General features: G+C 40.5%; 1 protein-coding gene across 1 annotated transcript; it reads left to right on the top strand.

Annotated features, from left to right (window-relative positions):
• Positions 1–1,506: 1,506 nt before the first annotated feature.
• Positions 1,507–1,876, top strand: CAAP1 (caspase activity and apoptosis inhibitor 1; the record flags this gene model as incomplete). The annotated part of the gene is made up of 1 exon (XM_010137870.1): positions 1,507–1,876. A coding segment is annotated over one exon (344 nt), but the record flags the coding sequence as incomplete, so codon positions are not given.
• Positions 1,877–25,973: the final 24,097 nt, after the last annotated feature.

Here is a 25,973-nt window from a genome sequence, read left to right as displayed (position 1 = left end):
CAGTGCTCTTGGCAGACACACAGCAGCGAGGAGGGAGTGGAAACCTTTGCAGCTGCTTCCAGACAGGGAAAATGGAGTTCTTCTTGCGGCGAGACAGGGTTTTGGGGGGAAGAAACCCCGGTGCGGCAAGGAAAAAAAAACTGCAAGAAAACTCCCCGTACGAAAAACAGCTGGAAGAGCTCCAATATCCCAACCGACGAAAACTCACGGCTGTAGCAGTGCCAAGGCTGTAATCCTCAGCGGTCTGGGAGTCTAGGTCTAGGCCTTCAGGTCTCGGGCTGGTCCCTTACTGGCAGATTTGCAGCGGTGCTGCCTTCGTGCCGCTGTCCGGAAGCCTAAGGGAGCGATGCTCCCCTGGCCTGCCGCTTTTAAGGACTCACCACGTAACGTTTCACCTGACCCCCTTAACCAATTAAATGCAGAGTTATCGTACTGCATGGAATAAATCTATTTGTCCATTACCCAAAACAAGGAAGTTTTAGCTCAAACCAGGACAATATATTAAAATTTATACAGAGGATCATTCTAGGCTAAAGTAACTTATATAGGAATGGAAATTTTCTTTGAGTCTTCGTGGTAAGATATTACATGTATTTCAAACGCACAGATCTTTAGCTCTAAACCCTCGTTATTAATTGACAAGGAACGCAGCCACACCTTTGGGTAGTGTTACTACCAACAGCAATTATAAATCCTTTAGAATTGGTGACTTTACCACCATCTGACTAATAAATGGTTTATTTTAAGCAGCAACCAATCCTACTGTAAGTTTCCACAGATTCCAAGGTTGATGAAGGAGTAATAATTTCTGAGGCCAGTGTGTCAAAAGTAATGGTCTTATTGTAGCCAAATTGTGAGAACAATTACTCAGGTTCTGTTAGAGTTTTGCTTTTATTTTATTGTAGTGCTTTGTCTAGTAATTTTTTTAAAATAAACTCCAACTTTTAGCCAGCATTAAAAGCCAATGCCTTAACTTTCTCAGTGTTTTTACTGAATTAAATACGTCTGAAATCCCTGTGATAGATTCTGAATAGTTGCACTGTAAGTGGAGTTTTTGTTAATTTTCAGTACTGTGCCTGACTGTAGTGTCCCACTTCTTTTAAAATACATGAAATCCTGTTAAAGTGTCATTTTAAGAATTGCATTTTGATAGCTGAGTTTTCTTTAAAGATCATAAACAATAATCAGTTTTGCACTGCAGAGGCTTCCTTGTGATATAAAACCTTATGACATTTTAATTAGGAAAATTGATCATGTAATGCCATAGGATGGAGCAAATTTTGCTGGTACTGCTGCTTTGCTATACTGCATGTTATTCTAAATTGGCATAAAAATGCATTAACACTTGTCTAAATTACATCAGCCTTAAAAGTTGGAGGAGAAGAAGAGAAATTAGTTGTCTTAAATTCATAGCTCTGCAGAGAAACACTCTAAGCAAAGTGATTTTGTAAGGTGAAAGAAAAATGGTTCCGTTAGCCAACTGTGATTATTACATTTGTGTTGCAGGCAAGGGAGAAGATAGCGATGTCCTCAGCATAAATGCTGATGCATATGATAGTGACATAGAAGGCCCGTGCAATGAAGATGATGGTCCAGATGTGCAAGAAAACACTGTCAGAAGTGGAGCTGGTCAGATAGATGACCTTCAGAAGGACATTGAGAAGAGTGTGAATGAGATACTGGGGTTGGGAGAGTCCAGTCCAAAGGAACCCAAAGCAACAACCTTAGCCGTTCCTTCATCAGAAGATGTGCAGCCATCAGCACAGCAGCTGGAGCTTCTGGAGCTTGAGATGAGGGCCAGAGCTATTAAGGCTCTGATGAAAGCTGGTGATGTAAAAAAACAGCTCTAAGGTTGTTTGGTTTTAATTTTCAGTGTATGTTTTGAAGGATATAATGTCTCTTTTCTTTCAGAGCTGAAGTGTATTTGGGCTGGATCTGACATTCCTCGTTCAAACCCTGTCGTGTATCCTGATCTGTGGCTTGAGCCGTTGGTAGTTAATTTCACTGCCATTTTAGTGTGCTGCTTCCATGACACACACATAGAGTGGCTTGATACTTCACTGAGATGTGATCTCTTGGTGCTGGGTTACCTCCTCAAGGAGTGACACGATGTACAGAGCTATGCTGTGAACCTGGTGCCTTCCAGAAAGGTTAGGAGAACTAAATTCTAACCCCATGGTTAGAAATTATCAGCTATTTTATTTATTAGCGACTTATTAAACTACTTGAAAAACTTGATTTATATGTACTTCATTAAAATACCATTTTGAAGAGGTCTTTTGTCGTGTGACTGCCTTCAGCAGTCTGTGATGGGATTTGAGATTGCTTATTTCACCTTGGGGCCCACCTCATTATAATGTAGCTATTCCAGTTAAAATGAATGATGATTCACTTAAAAGCATACTTAATTTTTGGAAGGTTGAATTCCTAAAGGGAAGGATTTTTTCCTTTCAAATAAACAGCTGAAACATTATTTTCCGAGTTATGAAAGTGCCTGAAAGTGACAAACACCAGAGTTTCTATACTGTTGGTCATGTAATTTTGTCAGTCATCTCCACTGTTTCTTCTGTGTCTGAAATAAAGAAAACAGTTTTTTCTTGACTGTGAAGTGTCTTTGTTGAATATTTGGCATAATACTTAGGGCAGTGCAGCAAATCAGTTAAATGTTAAAAACTCAAGGTCTTTTAAATAGTCTGATGTAGTCATTTCATGTCCACTGTAAATAGAAAAATACAGCTAATTTCAGTATGAATTTTTGAAGATGAATTTATTTATTATGTAACATTTTAAAGTAGTTTTATCCATTTCAAAGGTATTTCTTTGTAAATAACTTGTATTATAGAATTAATTTGCCTTCTACAATTTCTTAAAACAATTAAAATAGTTCTGATTTTCTTTATAATTAGTGCTGGTTTTATATTTGGCTGCTAATCAATGCATATGAAAATGTTTGTGTGTGTTTGTTACCTATGCACACAGAAATCAAGATTTTAGGGTGTTGATACTGCAATATTTACAGATGTGGTCTTTTTTATGTAAAATGCTGTATTCCTCTTTCCTTGTAACCTCTTCTACCTTTTCCCCTTTCTTGTGGGTAGTCAAGTGCGTTGTCTTTGGTAGCAAGCTTCTTACATATTTCTTAAAGTGTGATTTTTTTTCCTCTAGAATCAGCAGTGTAAATTTGATTATAAACTAAAACATTCATTAAAGACAGCTGAGAAAATGACAGTGTGTGTTCACTGGTGGTGACGGCGGTCACCTGAGTAAATGTCACCTGACTGTAACCAGTTATCCACAGCAGTAACTTTTTTCTATTATTTTTTATTTATTATGGAGGATGTGAGTTTTATATATATATATATATATCTAGTGCAAAAGGTAACTAAACTGTCTAACAATATGTGTGTGGTGTTTTCACTGGGCTATTGGCAAACCTGTGATTTATTTGAGTCCAGAGAAAGAAAGGCAGGTAATGAGAGAAAGGCAACTGGCAATACTTAGATGTGTGTCCTGTTATTTGCAAAGTCTTAGGCTGCTGGACCTATGGTTAGACTGTAAAAATTATCTTTGCTCTTGCAGTACTTAGATCCTTGAGGCACTGAATACCTCACGTCACCTGCTGTGGAAATAAAAAAGCTCAACTGCAAGGACATTTGTTTCCTAGTCCTGCTGTGCAGCCCTGTGCATCTCAACCAACAGGAGAAGTGGTTCCGCATTGTTTGTCTCTTTTCTTTCATGTCAAGGTTCATTGCCACTTGTGCTTTCGATCCAGCTGGAGACTAAGCATTAGGCAGCTGCACTGTCCCTCCCGTAGAAGGAAATATGACAGATGGTTTAAGGGTCAAGACCAGGGACCCTCGGGAGGGCTCACTCACTAATTGTAGTCATGGGCAAATGACACTCCCAACATGGGGAAATAAAATCAGTTTAATTTGGACAACAAAACCACAACCAAATCACCAATTGAAATCAGAGCAAGAAAAACAACCGGCTCTTAAATACATCTTCCCCCCACCCCTCCCTTCTTCCCAGGCCCAGCTTTGCTACCTCTCCATTTGGCATAGTGGTGGGGCATACACAGGATGGGGTTTGCAATCAGTCCCAGCTCTCTCCATACAGTTTCTGCCACTTGCTCTTCATGGGAAACACTCCTCACAGTGTGGTGTCCCACCCACAGCAGACAGTCCTTGGTCAATGTCTCTGGCTCGTGGGGAGGTCAGTGCCAAACTGACCTCAGTGCCAGTCTTCCTCAGAGTTGCAGCCTATGTCAGGATCTGTGGCGCTCTGCCCTGCAGCCTCTCTCCATCAGTGCTCTCTGATGATTGCAGGTGCTCAGACTTGCGCGGGGGGAGCTTTTTTGAGAAAACCTCTTACAGAGGCCGCGCAGCCCCATCCCCTGCTACCAAAACCACGCCAAACAAAAGGCAACCATTTCCTCCCCCGCTACCAAAACCACACCAAATCCTAAACCAACTCACCAGTTCTGCATCTACCATAGCACTGATGAGGCAAAATCCCAAGCAAAATGAATAAACAGAAATCAGTCCTTAATACTGAAGAAAAACATACAATACAATACCAGTTGATAAGACAAACGTTTATAGACCTGCTTCTTTCCTTTTGTACACTCATGGTTTTATCACCCACAGAGGTGGTTCTTTGCTGACATGTCTCCTCTGGTGTAGGTCCCATGTATTTCTGCCAGTCACTGAACAACAAAAGGTTACTCCATGCAGAAGCTGTGCCTTTCTAAGGTGACTTAGGGTGTCATAGAAAAGCTGAGTGTAAATCAGGTTTAATTAGAAGTACATATCTCCTGCCACCAGAACTGATGCAGCCTAATGTACAAAGTCCATTCAGTGATGCTGCAGAACAATACATTGGCAGTTGTTTGGCAAGAGCAAAATACTGCTACAAGAAATGATGAACTAGGATGTAGTTCTCTTCTGCTGCCTACGTGGCAGTTATTCCTGAACTGAGCTTCATTTTCCTGTTGGTGGTCCAGGTCACCTTTAAAAGTTCATTTTGCAGTGTCTTGAATTGTCAGAGGTTATTATTTCAAGGCCTGTATCAAAAAGTTTCATGTGCTAACCTTAATATGTAGTGTGACAAAGATGAAACAGGTTTACTATGCATGTTACAGAGAAGATTTATAATTACAGCCTAATTAAATTTGAAATTAAAAGAGAAGTATTCCCAGAAAATTAAATTATGCTGTTTACAAAAATAAAATAAAAATATATCATAAGAGGGACTTCATGTGAGTGATTTCACAAGTGCTAATTAATTTTGAAGATATTGTGCTGTTGCTGCTTAGGTTAAAAACACATCAACTGAATTACATGGGTTCCTGCACTAATTAGTATCACCGCACAATTAAAAAAATCCAGTGTATTTAAAGTATTTATTATACAGCTGTTTAGTTGTTCACTTGTAAATATCTTTTTGATTTCTTTTCTTGAAAAATAAATTTTAAATTTCACTTGGAGGAAGAGGCAATTTGTGTGAAAGATGCAGTCAATGATTTATTTATGAAACCTTAGAATAACTTTGCTGGTTTTTGATCAACTGCTTTGTTGGGAAAAAAATATTATACACTGGGTATTGGTTAGCATGAGGAGAAAGATCCTGAGTATACTTTGGACTGGAGCAGAACTATTTTATTATGAATTTTGGCTGTCCTTACGGGTGAAGTGCAGGATTTTTTTTGAAGAGGAGGGTTCTTTATGTTTGTATTAGGTAAGTGAAAAGATGTGACTCCCCAGAGAGACAAAAGTCTCTGTTATATCTGTTTATCTCATATGTGTATATATATATGCTTAGAGGCTTTATTGTTACTTTTATGGTGATTTAATAGAGAATAACAATTAAACTTGAAGATACCACTTTTGAGAGACAAATCACAGACACTTCCTCCGAAAAGAACTAGTTCTGTTTGTAACACTCTTTTCACTACAGTATTTGCTCTCAAAACTATTTTGCCTAAGAGTCTTAGTATGTTCCATAACTTCTTTTTAAAGCTGTCTTATAAAATAGGTCCTTTGCTGTATAAAGTTACTGTAATTATTAGTTGCAGTGAATGCAACTTTTGATCACTGACTTCACCTTGCTTCCAAATAGATGTACAGGTAGCACGCAGGGAATCAAATCATCCGTGTAGAGGATTTATGGTGCTGCTGTTGTAACCAGATGCTGTTGAAATGACACATTAAACATGAACAGTACGGCCCTGCGTGGTGAATCTCACTGGGTGAGGCACTCTCCTGCAGCATTGTCCGGGTTGGAGGGAGCACGATTTCACAAACAGCAGAGACCGGAGCGGGGGAGCCCTGTAACGGCACACAGTGTCTCTTCACCAGCTGATTCCTTACATGGTCAGAGCTTTAAAGATAGCAAATGGTTATTGCTATTAATTTTTAAATATTAGTCTACAAAAGCAGTTGTCTTAACTGCAGTTACTTTCTTGTCTGTGGAGAAATTTCAAAGGTTTTCTAAAAAGTGACAGCTGAAAAAAGGTCTTGTGCACATGAATGCATGGTAAGTTGTTATATGGCATTTTACATGCCCATCTTAAAATTATAAGCACTGATTTATCTTTATGAGATCTCTGACACTGGTAAACATGCCCTTTTCACAGAAGATAATTGAAGATTAATTGTGAAATAGGCCCTTCAGTCAGGAAGGGAGATGAGGTGGTTAATTGATGCAGAATATAAAGATGCAGAACTGTAAAGAACGGCATAACTTTAGGAGCACTGACACCAAATTAAAACCTGATTATGAAGTCCCACAATTTAGTCCCAGTAACATAAACCTTCATGTTTATTGCTAAGTCAAGGTGCAATATACGGAGAGAAAGAAATGTTCATCTTACAGCCAAATTTAAATGTTAAAATACTATTGTTTGGTGGGGTTTTGGGGGTTGGGTTTTTTGGTTTTGGTGTTTGTTTTGGTTTTGGGGTTTTTTTTTGTCAAGTCTCATATTTCATGGGCCTTTCTTGTCATTAATATTACGATATATAAACAGAATTCATAAAAGGTTAAGAAAAATCTAAGCCTCTAAAAAGATTTAGCCACATACACTTGTTCAAGCTCACTCTGTAGATGGATAGGAGAAGACCTCAAAAGCATAAATGTAAATACTGCATGGTTATTAAATGGTAGAGCACAAAGAATCATCTTTGTTAAAAAAAAACCCAGCTTGTTCATTCAGCTTTCTTAAGCACATGGGAAAATGTCAATGTCTTAATTATTGTCAGACTCAAACTGAATTTTTGTCTTTTGTATCTAATGGTACTGAAAATTTGTTCTAGATTAACGTCTTACACTATGAATTGTTGAATATATGATCTTGCATTCTGTCTTCCATTTTCAGATTCCAGTCAATCTTAACTTACAAGAACTCAGCTTTATTTCCTTGGAAAACTGTGTGCAGTTCTGCATGTCTGTACTGAAGACATATCTATTGGGATTGGAACAAATGCAGACAAAGACTTATAAGGTCTCCAGAGGAAAACAGAATATGAGACGTTACTAGAAAAGGTTGTTTAGTCTAAACATGTTGAAACTTGCCTGTAAAGACAGTCAGAAATAGAGTGCTGGGAAAGACATTTAATCTGAATATGAATACTGGTGAGGAATTATGCAAGTATTTTGGTTATGTTACTTGTTCCCAGGCTGCGTCTTTGTCTTCTCTCTCCCATACCTCTGTGTGCAGCTGGTGTTTACATGGATATGTAGTCAACCACATCAGGAAGGTCATCTGAACATGGAATCCTGTCCATTTGCCCCTCCCAACCTCGATCAGCATTGTGATCGGCTTTGATGTGTTGGGTCAAAAGTACAAGTGGTGAAAATCCAGCTGCTGAAAATGGTAACGTAAGTGATACCCCAGGTTCTTCCAGTCCTTGAGAGACGAGGCATCAGATTTAAGGTCTGTGATTTAATTCTGGTTTGTTGAATTGATTCCGATGTTCACTCAGTTCACTGTACTGCTGCTGCAAAGGCAAACTATTTTAGCTATTAAATTTGCCAACCTACATTTTTCTGATCATTTGTATAGGGTTTTTTAGGCAAAGTTGCTGTAATTGTCACTGACCGTGTGTAGTCTGTCTAAAGTTAGCGTCTCATAATTGTATGGAAAATAAACTTTTGAATTGCATCCACACTAGAGGGCTGTGTTGCTTTAATAATGTCCATTTCAAAGAGCTATATACTAAAAGCAGAATCAAAACTGCATAAACAAGTTGTAAGCACCACTTTTCCCTATGTAAAACAGGGGATGGGAGCAGAATAATAAAGGACAATGACTTGCAATTTAGACTAATAAAAGGCAGGAGCAAGAAAATTTTGTTACATTCATATGCAGGTGAAATGTTGAAGTTTAAGAATGAAGGGATGCTGTCATTTTCTTGAGATGAGTGGAAAGGCTGAGACTAGTACTGTGGTTACTTCAGTCCTAATATGGCACTTCAGACCTAGGATGCGTAACCCAATAGCTATTGATACCGTTCCCAGGAAGTTAAAAAAGGTAGCATCTGTCATAGTAGGGCCCTATGTAGATGGTCTAAGTTCCCCTTAAATTCCTGAGCCTGTTCTTTCACACTGTGTGGGCACCTCTGAAGAGGTGAAACCCACTAATAGGGAGAGCTAGGTATCAGGATTTAGGTAGAATTTAGGCCATTCAAATATGTCTTTTCTTGCCAAATAGTGTTGTTGGGTCAGATAACACTAGAGCTTCAACTGTTGTTTCACTAACTAACCTGCATATTCTTTTCGAAAATATAGGAGTTGAATTGGCTTTGTAGGACATCCCATTGCAGCAGTTTCCATGCCTTCGTTGTTTTATACTTGTATATGTATCTTGGCATGATGATGTTTATCGCCAGTAAATTACTCATTCAGAGAAATAAACTGATATAGGGATTGGTAGATCGTGGTTTTACTAAATCTGCAATTGGTCAATCTTGGTCCTGTAGCAAGCATCTACGGCTAAGGGGCGTTCCTGTCCGGTCAATCACATTCTTTGCACTTTTGCTACATTAGAATGTTTTAATAAAAACGTTGGCTGCCTGAGAACTGAAAAATTAATTTCACTCGGATTTTTATTGTCTAATGAAAAGTGTGATACGTCAAAGATGTGAATGACTGAAATGCTTTTTAGTGAACCAGTTTTTGAAAGTAAATTACCTCACTGCCACAGCCCTAAATTAACATGGAAATTTGTATTGGGAAACTGAGCCATAGAAAACAGAGGGGGAGAAGGGGAAGACACTGGTCCCTAATTATATTGCCACCTGCTGCACAAAAAGATAATATTGCCAGAATTATTCTTTAAATATCAACAGGCCGAAGAGAATGAACTTAACTAGAGTGAGAGCTATGGTCAGTGAAGAACGTCAGATCCTAAAGCTGCTGGGGTATAATACATGCTTATCATTGAAAATTGGAACCAGGGCCAGGAAGTATCAGGCAGTGTTTAAAACAGTTGACATTTAAACCTGGTTAGAATTGTAATTCAGACTATCCCTTTAATGTTGGAAAAGGGTCTTTGGTAGAGTAATTTAATTTATCGTTACTTTTGCAGTGATATATATTAAGCAAAATTCCAAATGCCAAATTTTCTATGGACCAGTAGATTTTATATTTCCATTATTTTGTGTCATTTATATTTATTTATATTTACTTATATTATTTATAAGAAAGGCCTTCCATGTTAATTGTACTGTTAAGCAAAGAACAGTCAATCCTCTCATGAGGAACAAAAATTCTGCAATCTGCATCATCATGTCTTAAACAAAGGACGCGGATGTAGGAGGAAAGGCAGTACTGAAATGTATGTGATTACGATTATATGTATGTTTAGTACTAACATATAACTACTAACAATGACATACGTGCCCATATATAAAAATCAGGGGTTTTCTTTCCTTATTCCTTTGTATGCAAAATGGAGACAAATATTGCTGTTCACAGCTCTCTGTATTTTTACTGATGAAATGCTGTAGTCAACACTTTGTCTCACTTCTTCATTTTTTTTTTAATGTATATCTCAGTGGGGAACTCTAAACTGTATTTTTATAATGTCCTTTCTCTCTGCTAATTTTTATCTTTAGCTACTGAATAAGATTAATAATCCCCATACTTTAACTGCAGAAGTTTAATAAACAAAGCTTAATTAAAACAAGAGAAGAACAATAAACCCAAAGGGTTCTGCTTCAGCACTGCAGATTCATGTCATTTTTCTTGTTTGCTGTGTTTTTAAAAACTGGGGAGGGAGGAGGGGTGGAAGAGAACCTCAGGTTTTTAAATTTAATTGAACTAACAGCATGTGCTGATAAGTAATAAATAACAGTGACACAGAGTGACTAAATAAGCTGGTTTCCTCAAGCAATGATTCATTCTCTGTCTTTCATTGCCATCAGTTTAAGAGACAGCTTCTTTTTGTCAGCCTACAGGAGAAATATTTTACGGTGTAAGAAACTCCTTTCCGTTCCAGCCACTGCAGCTTTTTAAATGCATTGAAAGAATATAAATAAAAATGCAGCAATTAAACAGAACTTGGGCTGCTCATTGACTTTAAAAAAAAATCCCTGCAGAATCAGTTCTCAAGAAAGCATCTTGCAGTGTTTCAGTGCACTTTGCAGGAAGGAAACACAGCTTGTAGGCAAAAGTTCTTGTATTTTTGCAGAAAAAGGACTGTTGCTATTGAATCATGGATAAAGTCCCTTAGCTTAGTGGGCTTCCATTAAGCACTCGTTCAAGAACAGGATAAAGAGAGACCATGTCCTTGCAAAAATTCTTTATTGTCAGACATATATGAACAGATCGGTCAGTTCTTTAAGTGGGCACCACTTGGAATATTTTCTAGTAGCTTACTGTGTCATGTGGTTTTACTAACCTTGCATGGGGTCATTGCTACAGAGACTGAAAAACAAGAAACTAAACAGAAAAGCTAAAAATCAGCTTTTTGACCTTCCCATCACATAGCCCAACAGCAGAATGACAGACTGGCCTTGGAGGGATATCCCAGAGTGAAACTTATGGGGCCACTGTAACTTCCACATATAATTCAGACTAATGAAGCCACCGAATTCATTGTGCTGATACTCTGCTCATTTCTTCAGCTGGAAGCCTTTCAGGATTTAGGGTTTGAAGATCCTAGTTGGTCAAAAGACCATTTCCCATTGAAGATAATTGGGGCGTCTGGGAGAATACATTTACAGAGGAGATGGTGGCAGTTCAAGAGTTGTTCATACGACAGGGGCTTTCTTGCATGGCTCTTTGTTAGGAACCTTATCCTGACACCTGCACGACTGTCTGCTGTGGAGCTGCACGCCGTCCACAACAACTCTGCCACTTGCCCACCAGGTACTCATGCAGCACCTTGAAAACAGGAAACATTAATGAGAAGGAGGAAATTAAAATGTACTAGGCTTTTTAGATACAATGAATCTTGCCAGTTGGCTGCTCAAGTGTTATGAAAGGCATTCCCAATGCCTGAAAGCCATCCTCAAACTTTTTCACACCAGAAACCACACCTACTAGGAACTGATTTCTTTGGATCAGCTCTACTGTTTTCCTTATCGGAGGTGTTTTCTCCTCTTACCATACTAACACTCCTTAATGTAGCTAAGGCAAGGTCCAACATAGGCTATAGTACAAAGAGGAACATTTGCTAGTTTTTTTTCTATGTCATTTGAAAGAATGAATCTGATTTGATCAGGAAGTACACTGCTGATCACACCCAAACCTCACAGCAATATATTCTTAATGCCACTACAGTATTAGGAGAGGTGCTGACTGTAGCTTCTGCTTCTAGCTCAGCACCAGACCTGCATGCAGTATTGAAATTACTCATTAATTATGCCTTTTCTCCCAAATGCCTCTGCTTCATACCTACAAGTACTGTTAGCACACCTTCAGCTAATTATTGCTCTCTTCTGTTGTGTTTCTACTACTTAGAAACACATATTAACCATTTACAGGCTGTTACCTGCCATTTATCTAACCTTCTGATTCACCTTTCCATCCAGTTGTCACAGAACTGTAAAGGACAGCTCTGCCTTGCCCAGCATTGGTTTAAGTCCGGGGCACGGTAAAGGACTGCTCTGTGTGTGTGCCTATGGAGTCATGCATGCTGCTGTTATGCCCTGATAACAGCTGTAAATCGTACTCTTCTAATGGACTGGCCAGTGGCAAAACAAGCGTAATAACATTTTCTCAGCATAGAGAGAGGTTTCCTGCCCCACGTAAATTTCCTTCTCATTATGAGCTGCCATGTTATAGACCTACAGCCTGATTTGCTAATGATCTGTGGTTTTTTAGCCCTGCCGAGCTACCACAAGAAAGTCAGAATGATTTGAATTAGTTCAAGTCTCTCTGTTTTTAATCTTCCATAAAATGTCAACTTTTAGTTGTCACTTGTACAACTCCATCCTTTTGTTTCCTTTGGGCTTAGGCTCCTTTCCCTCCATAGGTTCTCTTGCTACACTTTATTTTTGCATCTTTACTCAACAGATGTTATGCATCTTTAATTTTCTTTTTGTCAGAAAAAACTCTATCCTGTGTTGATGCTTTTTGAAAAAGAAATGTTATTGAGAGCTCAACGCTCCCAGAATAAAAGGCCCAAATGCCAACTATATTTGAGCCTACTTGCATTCTGCTGAGTTCAGAGAATTTCCATAAATTAAACTTAATTTTGTTCATTTAAAAAAAGTCCTTTTTTTTTTCTTTCTGAGACTTTGTTTGTCTCAGTTACTGGAGCTTGTTACACCTTCTGCTAGCACACGGAAAAGTCCCCTGTTATCAGGTTTCTGCTTCCTAAGTGGTGCTTAAGGACAGTGATCAATGCATCTGCTAACCTGCTTCTAATGAGGTAAAAAGATTGAGATCCTTAAAATCCTGCTCTGCACTGCACCTTTTCCAGTCACTTAATTCATCTATAATTAGGTCTTCCAGGAGTCCTCTCCAGCATCCCGATGTCCTCCTTGAACTGAGAACATTCAATCATCGTAAGACACTTCAAGACAGGGACCTCAGGTTGTCACAATTCCAACACCTTGCCCAGGGCAGGCTCAGTTGTGAGGTCAGACCGCAGCTCAGGGCATTCCTCATGGGGCCTGGAAACACTCCAAGAAGGGAGATGACACCACCTCCCTGGGTCAAGAACCACTGCCCAGCTGTTCCTGTGGGGGAAAAGCTTTTCCTTATCTCCAGGTTCTCTGGCCACCAGGACCCAGCACATTCTCCCCACTAGCATGACTGCTGGGGCTTTGCTTGCCTGGGTCAGGGCTGCACATTGCTCCTGCCCCATGTGGGTCCTGGTGGACCCATCCTCCTGCTGATCCCAGTCCCTCTGGGAGGGGTATCAGGACTAGAAACATTATTTTATTACCATCAGCACTCTTGCCAACTAGAGAGTACATCTCCTTCCTCCAATCCTTGATAATTTCTTGGGTTTACTTCTCAGACACCTCATCCTGCAGCAGTTTCCCACATTCTGAATTACAGCTGTCCTGGATGTGGAACCCTCAGCATTTTTTACCAGTTATTTGATCTTACTTTTGTGTGTCCACAGTGAAAAAACTCACTCTACCTAATTTCAGCCTCTTATTTTAGAATGAATAAGGGTCTTAATGAACTGCCCTGTGGAGCAAAGCAATCCTTTTCTGAGGTAGGTAACTGAGGCATAGAGATTTGAAATTCAAACCACAAAGCTACTTGGACATTGCCATGCCGACTATTAGAGTGACTATCATTTTTAGCTGCTGCTCTGAATTAGGCTTAAGATTCCTGCCTTACTCTTTTTTTTTCCCAACAAAATTCACTGTTCCTTGCGTGATCTCTTGCTCTGCTCTCGGTCTAGTGCTTGCTAGTGGTAGAAGTATCTCTTTGATACCTATAGGAGAAAACTGACATTCTCCTATGGGTAGACATGGATAATCTATACAACTTCTTGGTTCAGCACATTATTTTGATCTTGCAGACTCTTCTCCAAGCCCAGAGCCATTGTGCAGTTACGCTAAGTACTAAAGAGGTCTTCATAAAGGCATAACTTTTGCACCTTCACAGGGTGGTTGTCTCTGCACTTATGTTCAAATTAGCTTTTCTTTTTTTTTTAATTTTTCTGCACTGGTTTACCATGTCTCCTTGCTCTTGTCTGTTTGTAAGTTGCGGCTCAGTCTCCTTGTAAAAGTTTCTGCTTGCAGCGTTTTTCTCTCTTGGGTCACCCTATGTGCCTTTCTAGATAACTAGAAATTTCTCTTCTGTCTTTAAAAGTACAGCTACTTCTCGGAGTAATCCTGAGGCTTATAAGGAGAAAAACAACTGAAAATAACACCTTCACCTGCCAGTCACTTTTTCTGACCCTGTCTCTTTCATATCCCTTCTCCCATTCTCTGCTTGTAAAGCACAGACTAGTTTTAATGAGCCCAATCTTTCCCTTGGTTAATGAGAACGGAAAGGATTTGTGTTGTTCACAGACAACAAGTGTTTTATTGGCTGCAAGTAGAGGCTGTTAACACGCTTTTTAGTCTCTGGGGAAAAAAAGTATTGAATAGGTGCTTTAAATATATTATGAAAAGAAAGAGAGAGGATATATTATTCTATACAAAGAATGGTTGGTTTTGTGACTTAGGTTATTAAATCCACTCCCTGAAACAATACCTCAGCCTAGGCCATATTGACCACCATCAGTGGTCCACCCTGGCCTCCAATCGGGAGATTTGGAGACACACCACACATAACGCTGCTGCCTCCTTTGAGAGCACGCGTAGAATCAGTCTTGAGGAGAAAAGACAGTGCAGAAAGATCCGTGCCTCGACTATACCACCCAGTGAGACCTTCCGCTGTGCTCTTTGCAACCGGTCTTGCCTAAACCGCATTGGCCTTTTCAGCCATCAGCGCGCTTGCAGTAAGCATGGTAAAGCCCTTCCCAAATCTTCATCTGCGAAGCCAAGCCATGATGATGATGATTAACTCCAATGGAGCTGGTAATCTGTTTTGTTGTTGTTTCAATGTAACATTGTCCTTAAAACAAAAATGACAAAATTCAATATGCATTTAACTTTGGAAAAATATAGCTTCACAAGCTCTTAGGGCAATAGAACTTTTCTCTACACTCTAATCAAGTATAGGAAGTTTTTCAGCAGTAGATACCTGACTCAACAGTGTTCAAAACATGTTTCAGGACCCAGAAGGTGCAAAGTTCCAAGCTAAGAGAAAAGCTGATCATGAAGTGCATAAGAAATTAATAACGTAAAAAAGTTCATTATTGAGGGTCTACACTACTACTAGTAAAGAATGGAGAAGAGAGGGAGAGCGTTTACAGCAACTTGGCACCCTTCTGTTTGAAGAACCGCATGCTTCAAATTAAAGTCCTTTTATTATGCCACCCTGTAGCAGGTCCTCTTATTCCACGTGAGATCAAATATTTCCAAATGACTAGCCTATCATTCTCCATCTTGTATGCATAACATGCATTTATAGATTACCAAATAAAAATAAATAATTTCCTGAACACTGTTGTGCCTCTTTATACCATGTGATGCTCCGACTCAATATTTCCTTTTGAAGTGGAGTATTTTTGTTATTGAAAATATTTATTTTGCTAACACTGCTAATTAATGCACTGCTGTCATATCTGGATGTGATTTGCAGGGGCCATCTGCAAAGAATGAGAAACAGCTCTCTAAATAGTTTATTAGACTGCCTAAATTTGTATGCTAGTCATGCTGCAAATTTTAATTTAGGGGGGATTTTTCAAGTTTTAGGCCTGCTGTTATGTCAGGACTGTGAATTTTTCTAACTCGGAAGTGCAGCAAAACTGTTGACTTGTGAAGGTTTTATGATGTATAATAGCTGTTTTGATTTGAATAAAGAGAAGTAAAAGCACTGTGCCGCTCCTTCTGCTCCTTCCTGTGTGTGCGTGTATGCACAGAACATATATAGGTATGTACATAAATACGAAAAACCCCTTTCCTTTTTACCAGCAGATGGAGGTTACAAAGGCCACACTTGGGAAAGGAATAACTGAAAAACAATATGGGGGAACTGAACGGATGTGGTCTCTGCACAGAAATTCTTAGAAGAATAAACAGATAGACTATGGTGTGTATTGATGAAATCAGTGGCTGTTTTTCCATGAAAACCACCGACAGTGCCCCTGAAGGCTGAATGGACTCATTCAGTGAGCGTGCCTGAGCTAAAAGCTTTTTGGGAAATAGGGTTCTTTTCTGAATCCCTGCCTTTTTGTCAGGGTGTTGGTGGACATTGTGGATTCCATGCCAATCTCTGTCTTTTCCTAGCGGCTTAGTGTGAGTTTTTCTATAGCTGTAGTAGTGGGGCGAGAGGGAAGGATAGACAAAGCAGGCATTACAACCTCTCCAGTTCTAAGGGGAAAAATTCTAAGGGCAGGAATGAAGTTTGTTTATGTACTTTTGATGGGTGGACATGGGCAAAGCAGGATGTATGTAATTAGTAATAAAGTAATTCTATGCCACACAAATTAATGCCTAAATTTTTAAGAGTTAATGAAAGATTAAAACAGTGCTTAAGCCTTTCTGAGAAGGTGAATTTCTCCCCTGGACTGGAGTCCTAGGTTAACATAATCCTGCAGCAGAGCTCCAGATAGCATCTCCCTGGGTACAGCTGTGGAGGACTGAGGCCCTTCTGTGGCTCTATAGCATCCCCCCATCTGAAAAGCCAGGCTCGACAGATGACAAGAGGCATGTTAAACTGGTCTGTGAGCTGAGGTGGCTTTCAGGTTGTCATAGGTACAAGTTCTCGGATCCAGAATTAAGACACAACGGTTCCAAACGCATATGCTGGCTCTTAGTCCATTCACACATCAAATGGTAGTGAAGTGAAAGAGGGGGGAGGAGGGGGGGGAAGAAGGGCTAGAAAGAGAATGAAAGGTATATAGGGAGAGAAAGAAAGATATATACCCCCCACAGAGAATCGGTGTTCCGAAATTCCATCTGACAGAGTGGGTGGGGGGAGACGCCTCAACATGGGTAGTGTGGTGACACTTTTCATTGTTCTGGGTCCCCACTTTTTTCGGTCTTTAGGCGGGGATTCTTGAGGTCTTTTGCATAAGTCCCTCCTTCGGTGCTTACACCAGGTACCTGTGGGGGTCTTTGTAAGGCGGGGAGCTTTCCTCCCTCCTCCTTCATCTTTTTCCGCTGTGTTTACAGGGAAACAGGTACTTCCCATCTGTGGCTTTACACCTTGGAAGATTCATCCATAGACAGCGTCTCCGTCACGGGAGGGTGTGTGTGTGCAGGTGTTAAGCTTGCCTGTTTTTCTGTAAGCCTTGTATTATCTGAGGTGAGTGTCCATGGGGGGTGTGTGTGTGTGTGTGTGTGTGTGTTCCCTAGAGTTGTCCTTCCATTGTTACCACATCAGGACACATGTTAGAGCAGAAAGATGTTATCTTTAGAACAGATGTGGTCAGCACCTTGTGATCCGACATGGGGTCCGATTCTGGCTCTAGTCGTGCTGTCATTGCTGCATGACTTCGCGTGGAGTCCGATCCTGGTTTTTTCCATCTTTAGCGATGCCAAGACCACCGCATGACTCGAACCACAAACTGCGAATGTTCAGACAGTCTGATCTTGGTTTTGTCCATCTTTAGACCACTGCATGATTCGAAATGGGCAGACAGTGTGATCTATCTTTAGCGAAGTTGACACGTAAGCAATTTTTCAGTCACTGACACAGGTAAACAAATTTTCTCTTTTGACAGGGTTGCTTTTAACCCGGGTGCTGCTCACTGTACAGCCTTACTGAACAGTGGTGTCTGTGTAACTGAGGGACAGCACAGGAGGAAGAATAAAGACCCCACATCTGGGTCAGAAACTCCTTAAACTGACATTTCCTCTGGGACAAAAGCCCATGATACTGTGTTCTAACATCTGCAAAGCTCTATTAACACAAGCGTACTCCATGCACATTCAGCTCTCTTACCATGACAACTTTTAATGGAGCAATTGTTAGTCCATTTCTTGCACTTACCCTTTCTGTAACAAACCAAGTTGCTAAATTATGGGTAAGGTTCCTGAAGTAATTCCTTGCTAGGGTGACTTCATTGATAAGAACCACAGAGTCACTTTTGTAGAAACTCTGAGGTCATTGAGGTTTTTGGGAAATGATACTCCCAGCCATGCATTAACCAGGTCAATTGTTGTTAAAATTTGCATAGCAGTCTGAAGATGTCCTTGAAGGAACTGACTGACCTGTATGGTTAAACAGAAATTGGCAGCAGTGGAAATGGAGGTAACAATAGGAAGAGAAAAATGTGGAGAAGAGCATGCAGATGGCTGGGACCCACAGATGTTGAACTGCGTGCAGGGCTGTTACAACCATGCTAGCCAGCCCTGCTGCAGGGATGGGGAGCCTTCATCCCTGGCAGAAGCAGATGGCCAGTGCAAGCTGCCAGCTCCAAGTCACTCTGGGAGAGGGAACAGGTTTTAGGCAATTCACAGTGTGCAGCTGGAGAAGTTGTGTGTACCTTGACTGGGAGCCCCTGTAGGCTTGCAACACTACGCCTGAGGGGCTTTATAGTGCCATTGCAGGATGCACTGAACAGCTCCACAGTGCAGCACCATAGTGATGCTCCTTAAGCATTAACAATCAAACAAAGTTGTATTTTTAGCAGAACTATTACAGAAATTAGCATATAAACAAGTGAAGGAGAAAGACAAAAACCTCGCAAGCTGTTTTGTTTCTGATATCATTTGCTCAAATAAATTGACTTCAAACTCTCATCCTGGGGCTGTGACTGACTATGGGTCCCCTCACCGGACCTGATCCTCACCCCTACTCACAGGTCAATGTCCCAGCCTAGCATCTCCCATCCCTATCGTTGGGGAGGTGCCCAATGCTTGGGGTTGCATCTGCCCCTGCTGCTCCCCAGCTGCCTGGCTCCCTGGTGGAGCAGTGGGACAGTCCTTGCTGCCAGGTCCTGCCCTGCCACTCCCAGGGGAGACCCTGATGATGCCTGCTCAGCAGCTCTTGGTCCCCACGGCACCTTGGCAAAGGTGTTTTTTAAATTTTTGTTTCATTTTACTTTTGCTTGATTTTCCTTCTTCAGTGACTTCTGGATGGACTGTATGATCAAGTGGCATTTATTCATGCCCATGCTTAAGAAGCCCAGAGGAAAGCAAAGAATCACGTATTAACACAAATAAGAATCAACAAACTGCTCTGTGCCCAACGCAGTCATTTGTGAAATGCCTAGCTTCCTCTTCCCATCTCATACTCCAAGATAAGCAACTGTCAAGATTGGGATCTGAAACCTACAGAAGTCAAATGTTTTCTTCCCACCGATAAGTCTGATATCAGTCCACCTATGACTTGATGAACTGAGGTAGCTTTGCAGGTCTTTGTGATGGCACATTTGCAGCCCTGGAAAGCCTGGTGACCCTGGGTGCACTGCTTCATGGAAATACAGCATATAAGGAGCTTTGCACTAAGTGGGTCTCTTGGGAAAACGGCTTCATTCTGTTATTTTTTTCAATCTGTCTTTCCAATCTCTTGAAGAGAGTTGACTTTATTCTTAGTGTTGTGGCTTCTCTTCATTTAGTATAATTTGCACCTTTCACAAATGTAATATTTATTTCCTCTAAAAAACTAACAGGAGGATTTAAATAAAACCAACTCTGACACAGTTCCTTTCCCTGAATATCTGTGTGCCTTTGAAAATTTACACCACTATCTTTCACTTTTGATTTTGCCATTGAGTCTCTGTATGTCTGTTTTTAACCAAACAATTTTGAGTGAGTTTTGAGATAACTTAACATAAAAGTGCTGAAACCTGTACCAGCATCCAAATACAGTTCATCTAGTCCCATGTTCCCTTTATTCCCTAATCTCAGAAAGCAAATTACAGGAAAAAACATTTTTTTATTGCTTTTGATCTTTAAATCCTCTATCTGATGCTAGAACCAAGGAGACATGAAGCTCTATGAAACTCTATGCTAGTGCAACAAGTTGCTTTCTGAAAGCAGAGATAAAACTGTCCCTTCTCTGATTAATTGCTCAAATGAGGGAATAAAAAGTTCTAGAAACCCCCTAGTTCAGGGCTACACATGTTTTGCACTTGGAAGCCTCTATGCTGTGAACAGAACCTTGCTTTTCACCCACCAGTTCTTGAAGTTTTGGAACTTCCTCCAAAATTTTTTTCTCCATTTTTTTCCCCTTGATCAGATTTATATGTTAGTGATAGTGATTGTATATGATAGTGATTGTCAAGACAGCTTTTTAGCCTGAAAAAGCAGCATGGTGCTTGTTAGTTTTTATGTCCACCAGATTTGAAAAAGGAGTGAAACTGAGCTCAAGCATGGTGAATCAAGATTTCCAAAATCTTGAAAGTGACATCCTTTAAAATATTTAAAGATTTGTTTTTTAAACATGGAATTCTTTTTATTTGGTTTCTGATTTTTTAACCTTGGGCTGATGTCTTCAGTCTTTTCTCCATAGATAGGAAGACAAAAAAAGCTTACTTTTGAAATATGAGCGCAAACCAAGCATTTCCCTATGGCACCTGGCTCCAGGAGAAGAGGCTTTATGAACAACACTTTTCATGATTTACATGATAAAATCACACATATTCCATATTCCAAGAAAGCTTGGCAGTTACATTCCCTTAGTGCACAGATTTGTGTATCAATGTCCTTAGGCTGTTACCCTGTGCTGAAAATCATCTGGGCAGATAAAATCAGTGAAGGTTCAGGACACAGGCATTTAAGGCAGTGGCTTGTCCATCTGGCTCTTACCACCACTTTGAGAGCTATGTCTATCTTTTTTTTGCCTTCTCACAGTTTTCTTTGTTGCTGCTTGCTGAAAGTGCATTTTACAGAGAGGAGTTACCTCTGGATTAGTTGGCCCACTTGTGCACTTGTACAAAAGGCACACTTCAGAGCTTGATGCTGTACTCTGTAGTTCCAGGACAATAATGTACCCTTTCCCCAGTTTAGGGTTCAAGACACTTCTGGTGTTAATTCTGTCACCTTACACTAATCCTTGCTTTTGATTTGTTGCCCTTACGCTTTCCTCTGCAGGCTGAAGCTAACCGTCAATAGTTGTGGCTCTTTATCCCATGTTCGCTCTTTTCATTTTCTTGTTTTTCTTTAAAGTCTGTGTCTTTTGAGTAGTTCATCCTTTTGCATGACTGCTCCTTTCCCTTCTTTTTTTTTTTCCTTTTCTTTTTGCATTCTTCTTTTTGAGAGAAGTTAGTGTCTGCTGTGTTTTACTTCTAGCTGTTTATCCCAGGTGCCTTCTGCACACCCTGCTTCCCTCCACCTCCTACCAGAATCTACATAAGGTTATCTTGCTTTACTTAGAGTTATTGCCCACTTGACCAACACTATCCTCCTCTGGACTCCTAGCCATGCTCCCCGCAATCTCTCCTGTAAAGAGAGGTGCTGCAGGATTGCTTTGTTCTGGAGCCTCTTCAGGGGACCTGACAGCCCTGGGGTCCTTCTGACTCTTGCGAGCAGAACTGATAGCACCAGAGATGGGGAGGCATTCACTATTTTGTGCTTTTTCTTGTTTGTTGAGCATTTACCTGCATCTGTCAAGTCAGGGCTTTTGGAAGTTGCGTAGGATCACAAGAGGTTACACTTAAAACAGCCGAAAGAGAGGAATGACATCTAGAGATGACCACATCTGTAACGCTGTGCCCACTCCTGGGCTCCTCTGTAAAAGAGAGGTATGGACACACTGGAGTGAGTCCAGAGCAGAACCACAAAAATGATGAAAGGACTGGAGCGTGTCTCCTATAAGGGCAGGCTGAGAGAGCTGGAACTGTTCAGCCTGGAGAAGCAAAGGCTCGGGAGTGACCTTATTGGTATGTATAAATACCTCATGGAAGAAGTAAAGAAGATGGAGGCAGACTTTCCTCAGAGGTGCCCAGGGACAGGACATGAGGCAATGGGCACAAACTGAAAGTCAGGAAACTCCATTTAAACGTAAGAAAATACTTTTTTAGCTGTGAGGACTTTTGAACAGAGAAACATGTCCCAGACAGATTGTGGAGTACCCGTCCTTGGAGATATCCAAAATCCAGCTGCACGCTGTCCTAAACAACCTGCTGTAGCTCAGCAAGGTAGTTGTGCTAGGTGATCTGCAGAGGTGCCTCCTGTCTCAGCCTTTCTGTGATTTAGACGTTTCTAAGCAACCTCACAGTGGGATTTGTCGTGCTCCTGTTTTGTCACAGTGAAATCATCAAGGAACTTTGCTTTTGAGCAAAAGGGGTCCCAGATTAACTTTATTTTATTTGTATATTGGTCTCAGATGAAGTCCCTTTGCCCTGCTACCCTGGTCTGCTGTATAGATATGCTGTAAGTGATTCCTGCACTTCTCTCCAGGGCATGATGAAGGCCCGTATACATAGCAAGCTTTGTGAGGAGAGAAAGTGTCCCCAGAGCTTTTGCAGAAATGTGTGGATCCCTTCTGCATCCTTCTGAAAGCAGATAAAAAGCTTAGTTTGATGGTGATCTTGTTTTGTATTGAGTCCCATTATTGATAATGTTCCTTTTGGCAATAACTTCACCAAGAGATGCTTAGTGAACTTAAAAAAAAAAGTTTTAAATATAAAGGTTATATTATCAAAAAATGGTGATTTGAAGGAACTAAATAGGATTATGAAGATTATCCTTCTGTAACTATGCCTTAAATTTTTATCTCCTTATCCCTTCCTCATTGCTTTCTCTCTCAAGACATTATGGTTTATTGTGTCTCCACTAGGTACCTTGCATATGATTTGCACACTGAATGACTCTGCTTTCAGAGCAAGGTAATGATATAATATCTCCATTTATATTCAGAGCAGTCAATACTTTCTAGCTCTCTGAATAATAAAACCACCTGCATTTAATATACATGGAAAAATAGGAAGGCAAATAGCAGATATGGCACAATCAGATAAGTGTAATCAGATAAAATATCACAATATTATAGCAGATCAGCATCTGGTAATGACTTGAATTTTAAAAGACTGACAAACAGCATGGCCTAAAGCAATCAGGCATACCTCATTCGGAGCTACTTATCCCAGATTTGATTGCTCTTCTCATATGTTTCTGGCAGATTAAACATTCAGGCTCTCTTATTTTAACTCTTCCTAAGCTGTGTCTCTTTAAGTGGAAAAAGACTAGCTTTTAACCTTTTTCTCTCAGAGTGAGAAAGCAACTGCCAGTTAGGCAGTGGAGGAAGGAGCCCAGCTCCCCTCGGTGGTGGCAGTAAACTGAGCCAAGCATCCCGTCTGCAGCGTGCGTGCCGTTGCACATCAGACAATCCTCCGTCTCTGCTGCTGCTGCGAGGGCTTTGAGCTCTGTCCTGACTACTAGAGAATTAGTGGAAACTGAAAGGTTTGTTTTTTTTTTTTATCTGGCAGCCCCAGGGTGAATGGCTTGTGGAAGACTTTATTCATGTATCCCACTGCACTCAGTGGGACCCTGCTCCCTTTTGGGGTGTCCCTCAGTTACTGTAACACAGACAATACAAATCAAGCAACACCACAGTGCAGCTGGTCCTCTATGGTATGGTGGTGGGACATTGACTATTCTCTAGTTAGGTCTATGTCTCTGGCGATAACAAGTCTTAGCTGCTAATGAAGGCACTGGAGTAGCATCCAAGAATTATATCAGGAGCATATTCCTCTCACCTCCCCTCTCTCTTGCCCTCTCCTTGACCTTTTTCTCAGGTATATTCTCCTGTCACTTGGACAAACACTTCTGTCCTCTGAGGACTGATGACTACGTGCAATAAAATATAGCTGCAATCTCTCTCTTGTGTAGCTTGGTTTAACGTGAGCATTGGTGGTGAAGAGCTGCTCGAGTTTCTTCTTTCTGATTTGGTGTCCCAGATGATGGTACTCCTTGAAAGCATAACCTTTGCTTCTTATCTCGGATATGAAGATTTTCTTCTGATTTGCTCCGGATTACTGAGCATGTGATTGGACTTTGCAAGCTGATAATTGAAATACTGTGTCTTCAGAGTATATTGGGAGCTACATGCTTGCACTTGAACCAAGTATTATGCAAGTGTTGTTTGGTTTTGTTTTTTTTTTTTCTCTTTTACATCACAGGAATCTGTGCTTACTGTAGCACCGGAAAACTTTTTACTATGGCTAAAAACATGCATCAGCAGAGTATCTGAAGAAGAAACGGAACACCCTACAGCCATGTTTTTTCCCCATTTGATCACACCTAAGGTTAAATAATATCTCAGATATTTTGCATTTTACTTTGAGAGAGATTCTATGGTCAGAGAATATCAGCATACTTTATGAATGTAAAATCTGAAATCTAAGTGGTGTGATTGGGTCCTGTGTATGTGGTTAATAGTAAGGTGCTCCATCCCTGGAAGAAATCATGTCCAAAGAAGGGTGTGCTCCTTGGAGTGGGACCTTGGAGTGCTCCTTGGAGTGGGAGGATATTATCCTAGTAAAGACAAGACACTTTTAATATCAACACAGATTTAGCACTCATTTAACTCACCAGTCCTCAACAAAGAGTAACGAGTGTTACCATTACATTGAGTCTTCTTTTCATGAGGAACTTCACATCATTTTGGTTCCCATGAACTGTACCATGTGAAGTAAGAACACGTGATCCTCACCAGTGACTATGGAACTAGAAAACGACTCTTTCCTGCCTTTGTTTCTTCTCTTGCTTTCTGGGTGGTAAGGGTGAAAAAACCAGATTTTAGAATGGCACATACAGCTTTGACCCAACATAGCTCTTTCCATAAAATTCTGCCCCAAGTTTCCATCATCTCTTTGAGAGACTGCAGGTTGTTCTCTGCTGCCTGTAGGAGAATGAACAAATGGTGCGTTGGAATGAGGCTTTATCCTCTCCCTTAATGGCTGATGTACACATATAGTATCAACCGGAGAGGAAGAAATAACAACTAATCACGATCCAGACAGTTAATGAAATTGGTACTCACAAAGCCTGGTGTAGCCTATGCAAACTCAGTTCATCTATGGGTAAAAAATTGCATGGAAGGCATTACTAAAATGTCACAGGAAATCAGGAGCGGAGCAAGGAAAAACCATTAAAATGTAAGTGCTGCTTCCTGTCATATGTTTAAACTTGGCGAAACATAAATATGGACTTTTTTCTTTTTCTTTTTCAAATAATACAGATTTCTTCAATTTGGAGAAGGACACTCAAAGTGTTCCTGCCATTATACTCACTGTTATGAGTGTGTATTCTTATACTGCTTCATTACTGCAGCAGATCAGTGACCAAATATATCAGGCATCCATTCTGTACAAGGAAAATAAATGAGGGATGATTTATCATGGTTTTTTCTTTGTATTAATAAGATGTGTGGCACAGAGATGAGATATGATCTGTGTTTTCTTTTGTCTTCCATCCCCTAATGCTCCTGATTCCTGTTTCACTGTCCTCACATCTTTATTAGGCTTTTTTTGGTTTGCAGTGTTATGTTATAATGACTTTGTCTTCCACAGGTCAGCGTGGTGGATTGCATTATAGCTGGCTTGGACTGCAGCTGAATCAGTTTGGGGGCACCCAATACAAAGTTACTGCTGTTACTGGTCACAGCTTGTTCTTTGGTACAATCAGAAGTTACTACTGCTTAAAAATTGACTGAAGCACACACCGACCAGGACACTAAACATGCTTGCCAGGGGCTGCCAAAATTAAGTGTGTGAAGCCCCGGCTGCAGTGAAATAAGAGGCAAATCTTTCGTTTTTTCACTGGAGACTAGACTTCATGCTAAATGCGTGTCTGCCTGTGTAATGTGGTTTCAGAAAGGTCATCCAATGAGTACGCCAGGAATCTTGCCTCTAGAGTTATTTCATTGCCTGCATTGAAGGGATGAAGGGAGAAATATCTTGATCTTTAAGAAACGAGAAGTTCTGATTTTCACTCTATGTTTTTTTTGTCTGAAGGATGAAGAGTCAGTCAAAATCCATCAGTATTTTTTCTATTTCTAAG

The sequence above is a fragment of the Buceros rhinoceros genome, unplaced genomic scaffold, assembly GCF_000710305.1.
Source record: "Buceros rhinoceros silvestris isolate BGI_N320 unplaced genomic scaffold, ASM71030v1 scaffold1126, whole genome shotgun sequence".
Taxonomy (NCBI): domain Eukaryota; kingdom Metazoa; phylum Chordata; class Aves; order Bucerotiformes; family Bucerotidae; genus Buceros; species Buceros rhinoceros.
Note: the sequence above shows the minus strand (reverse complement) of the source record. Positions and strands in the feature narration are given on the sequence as shown.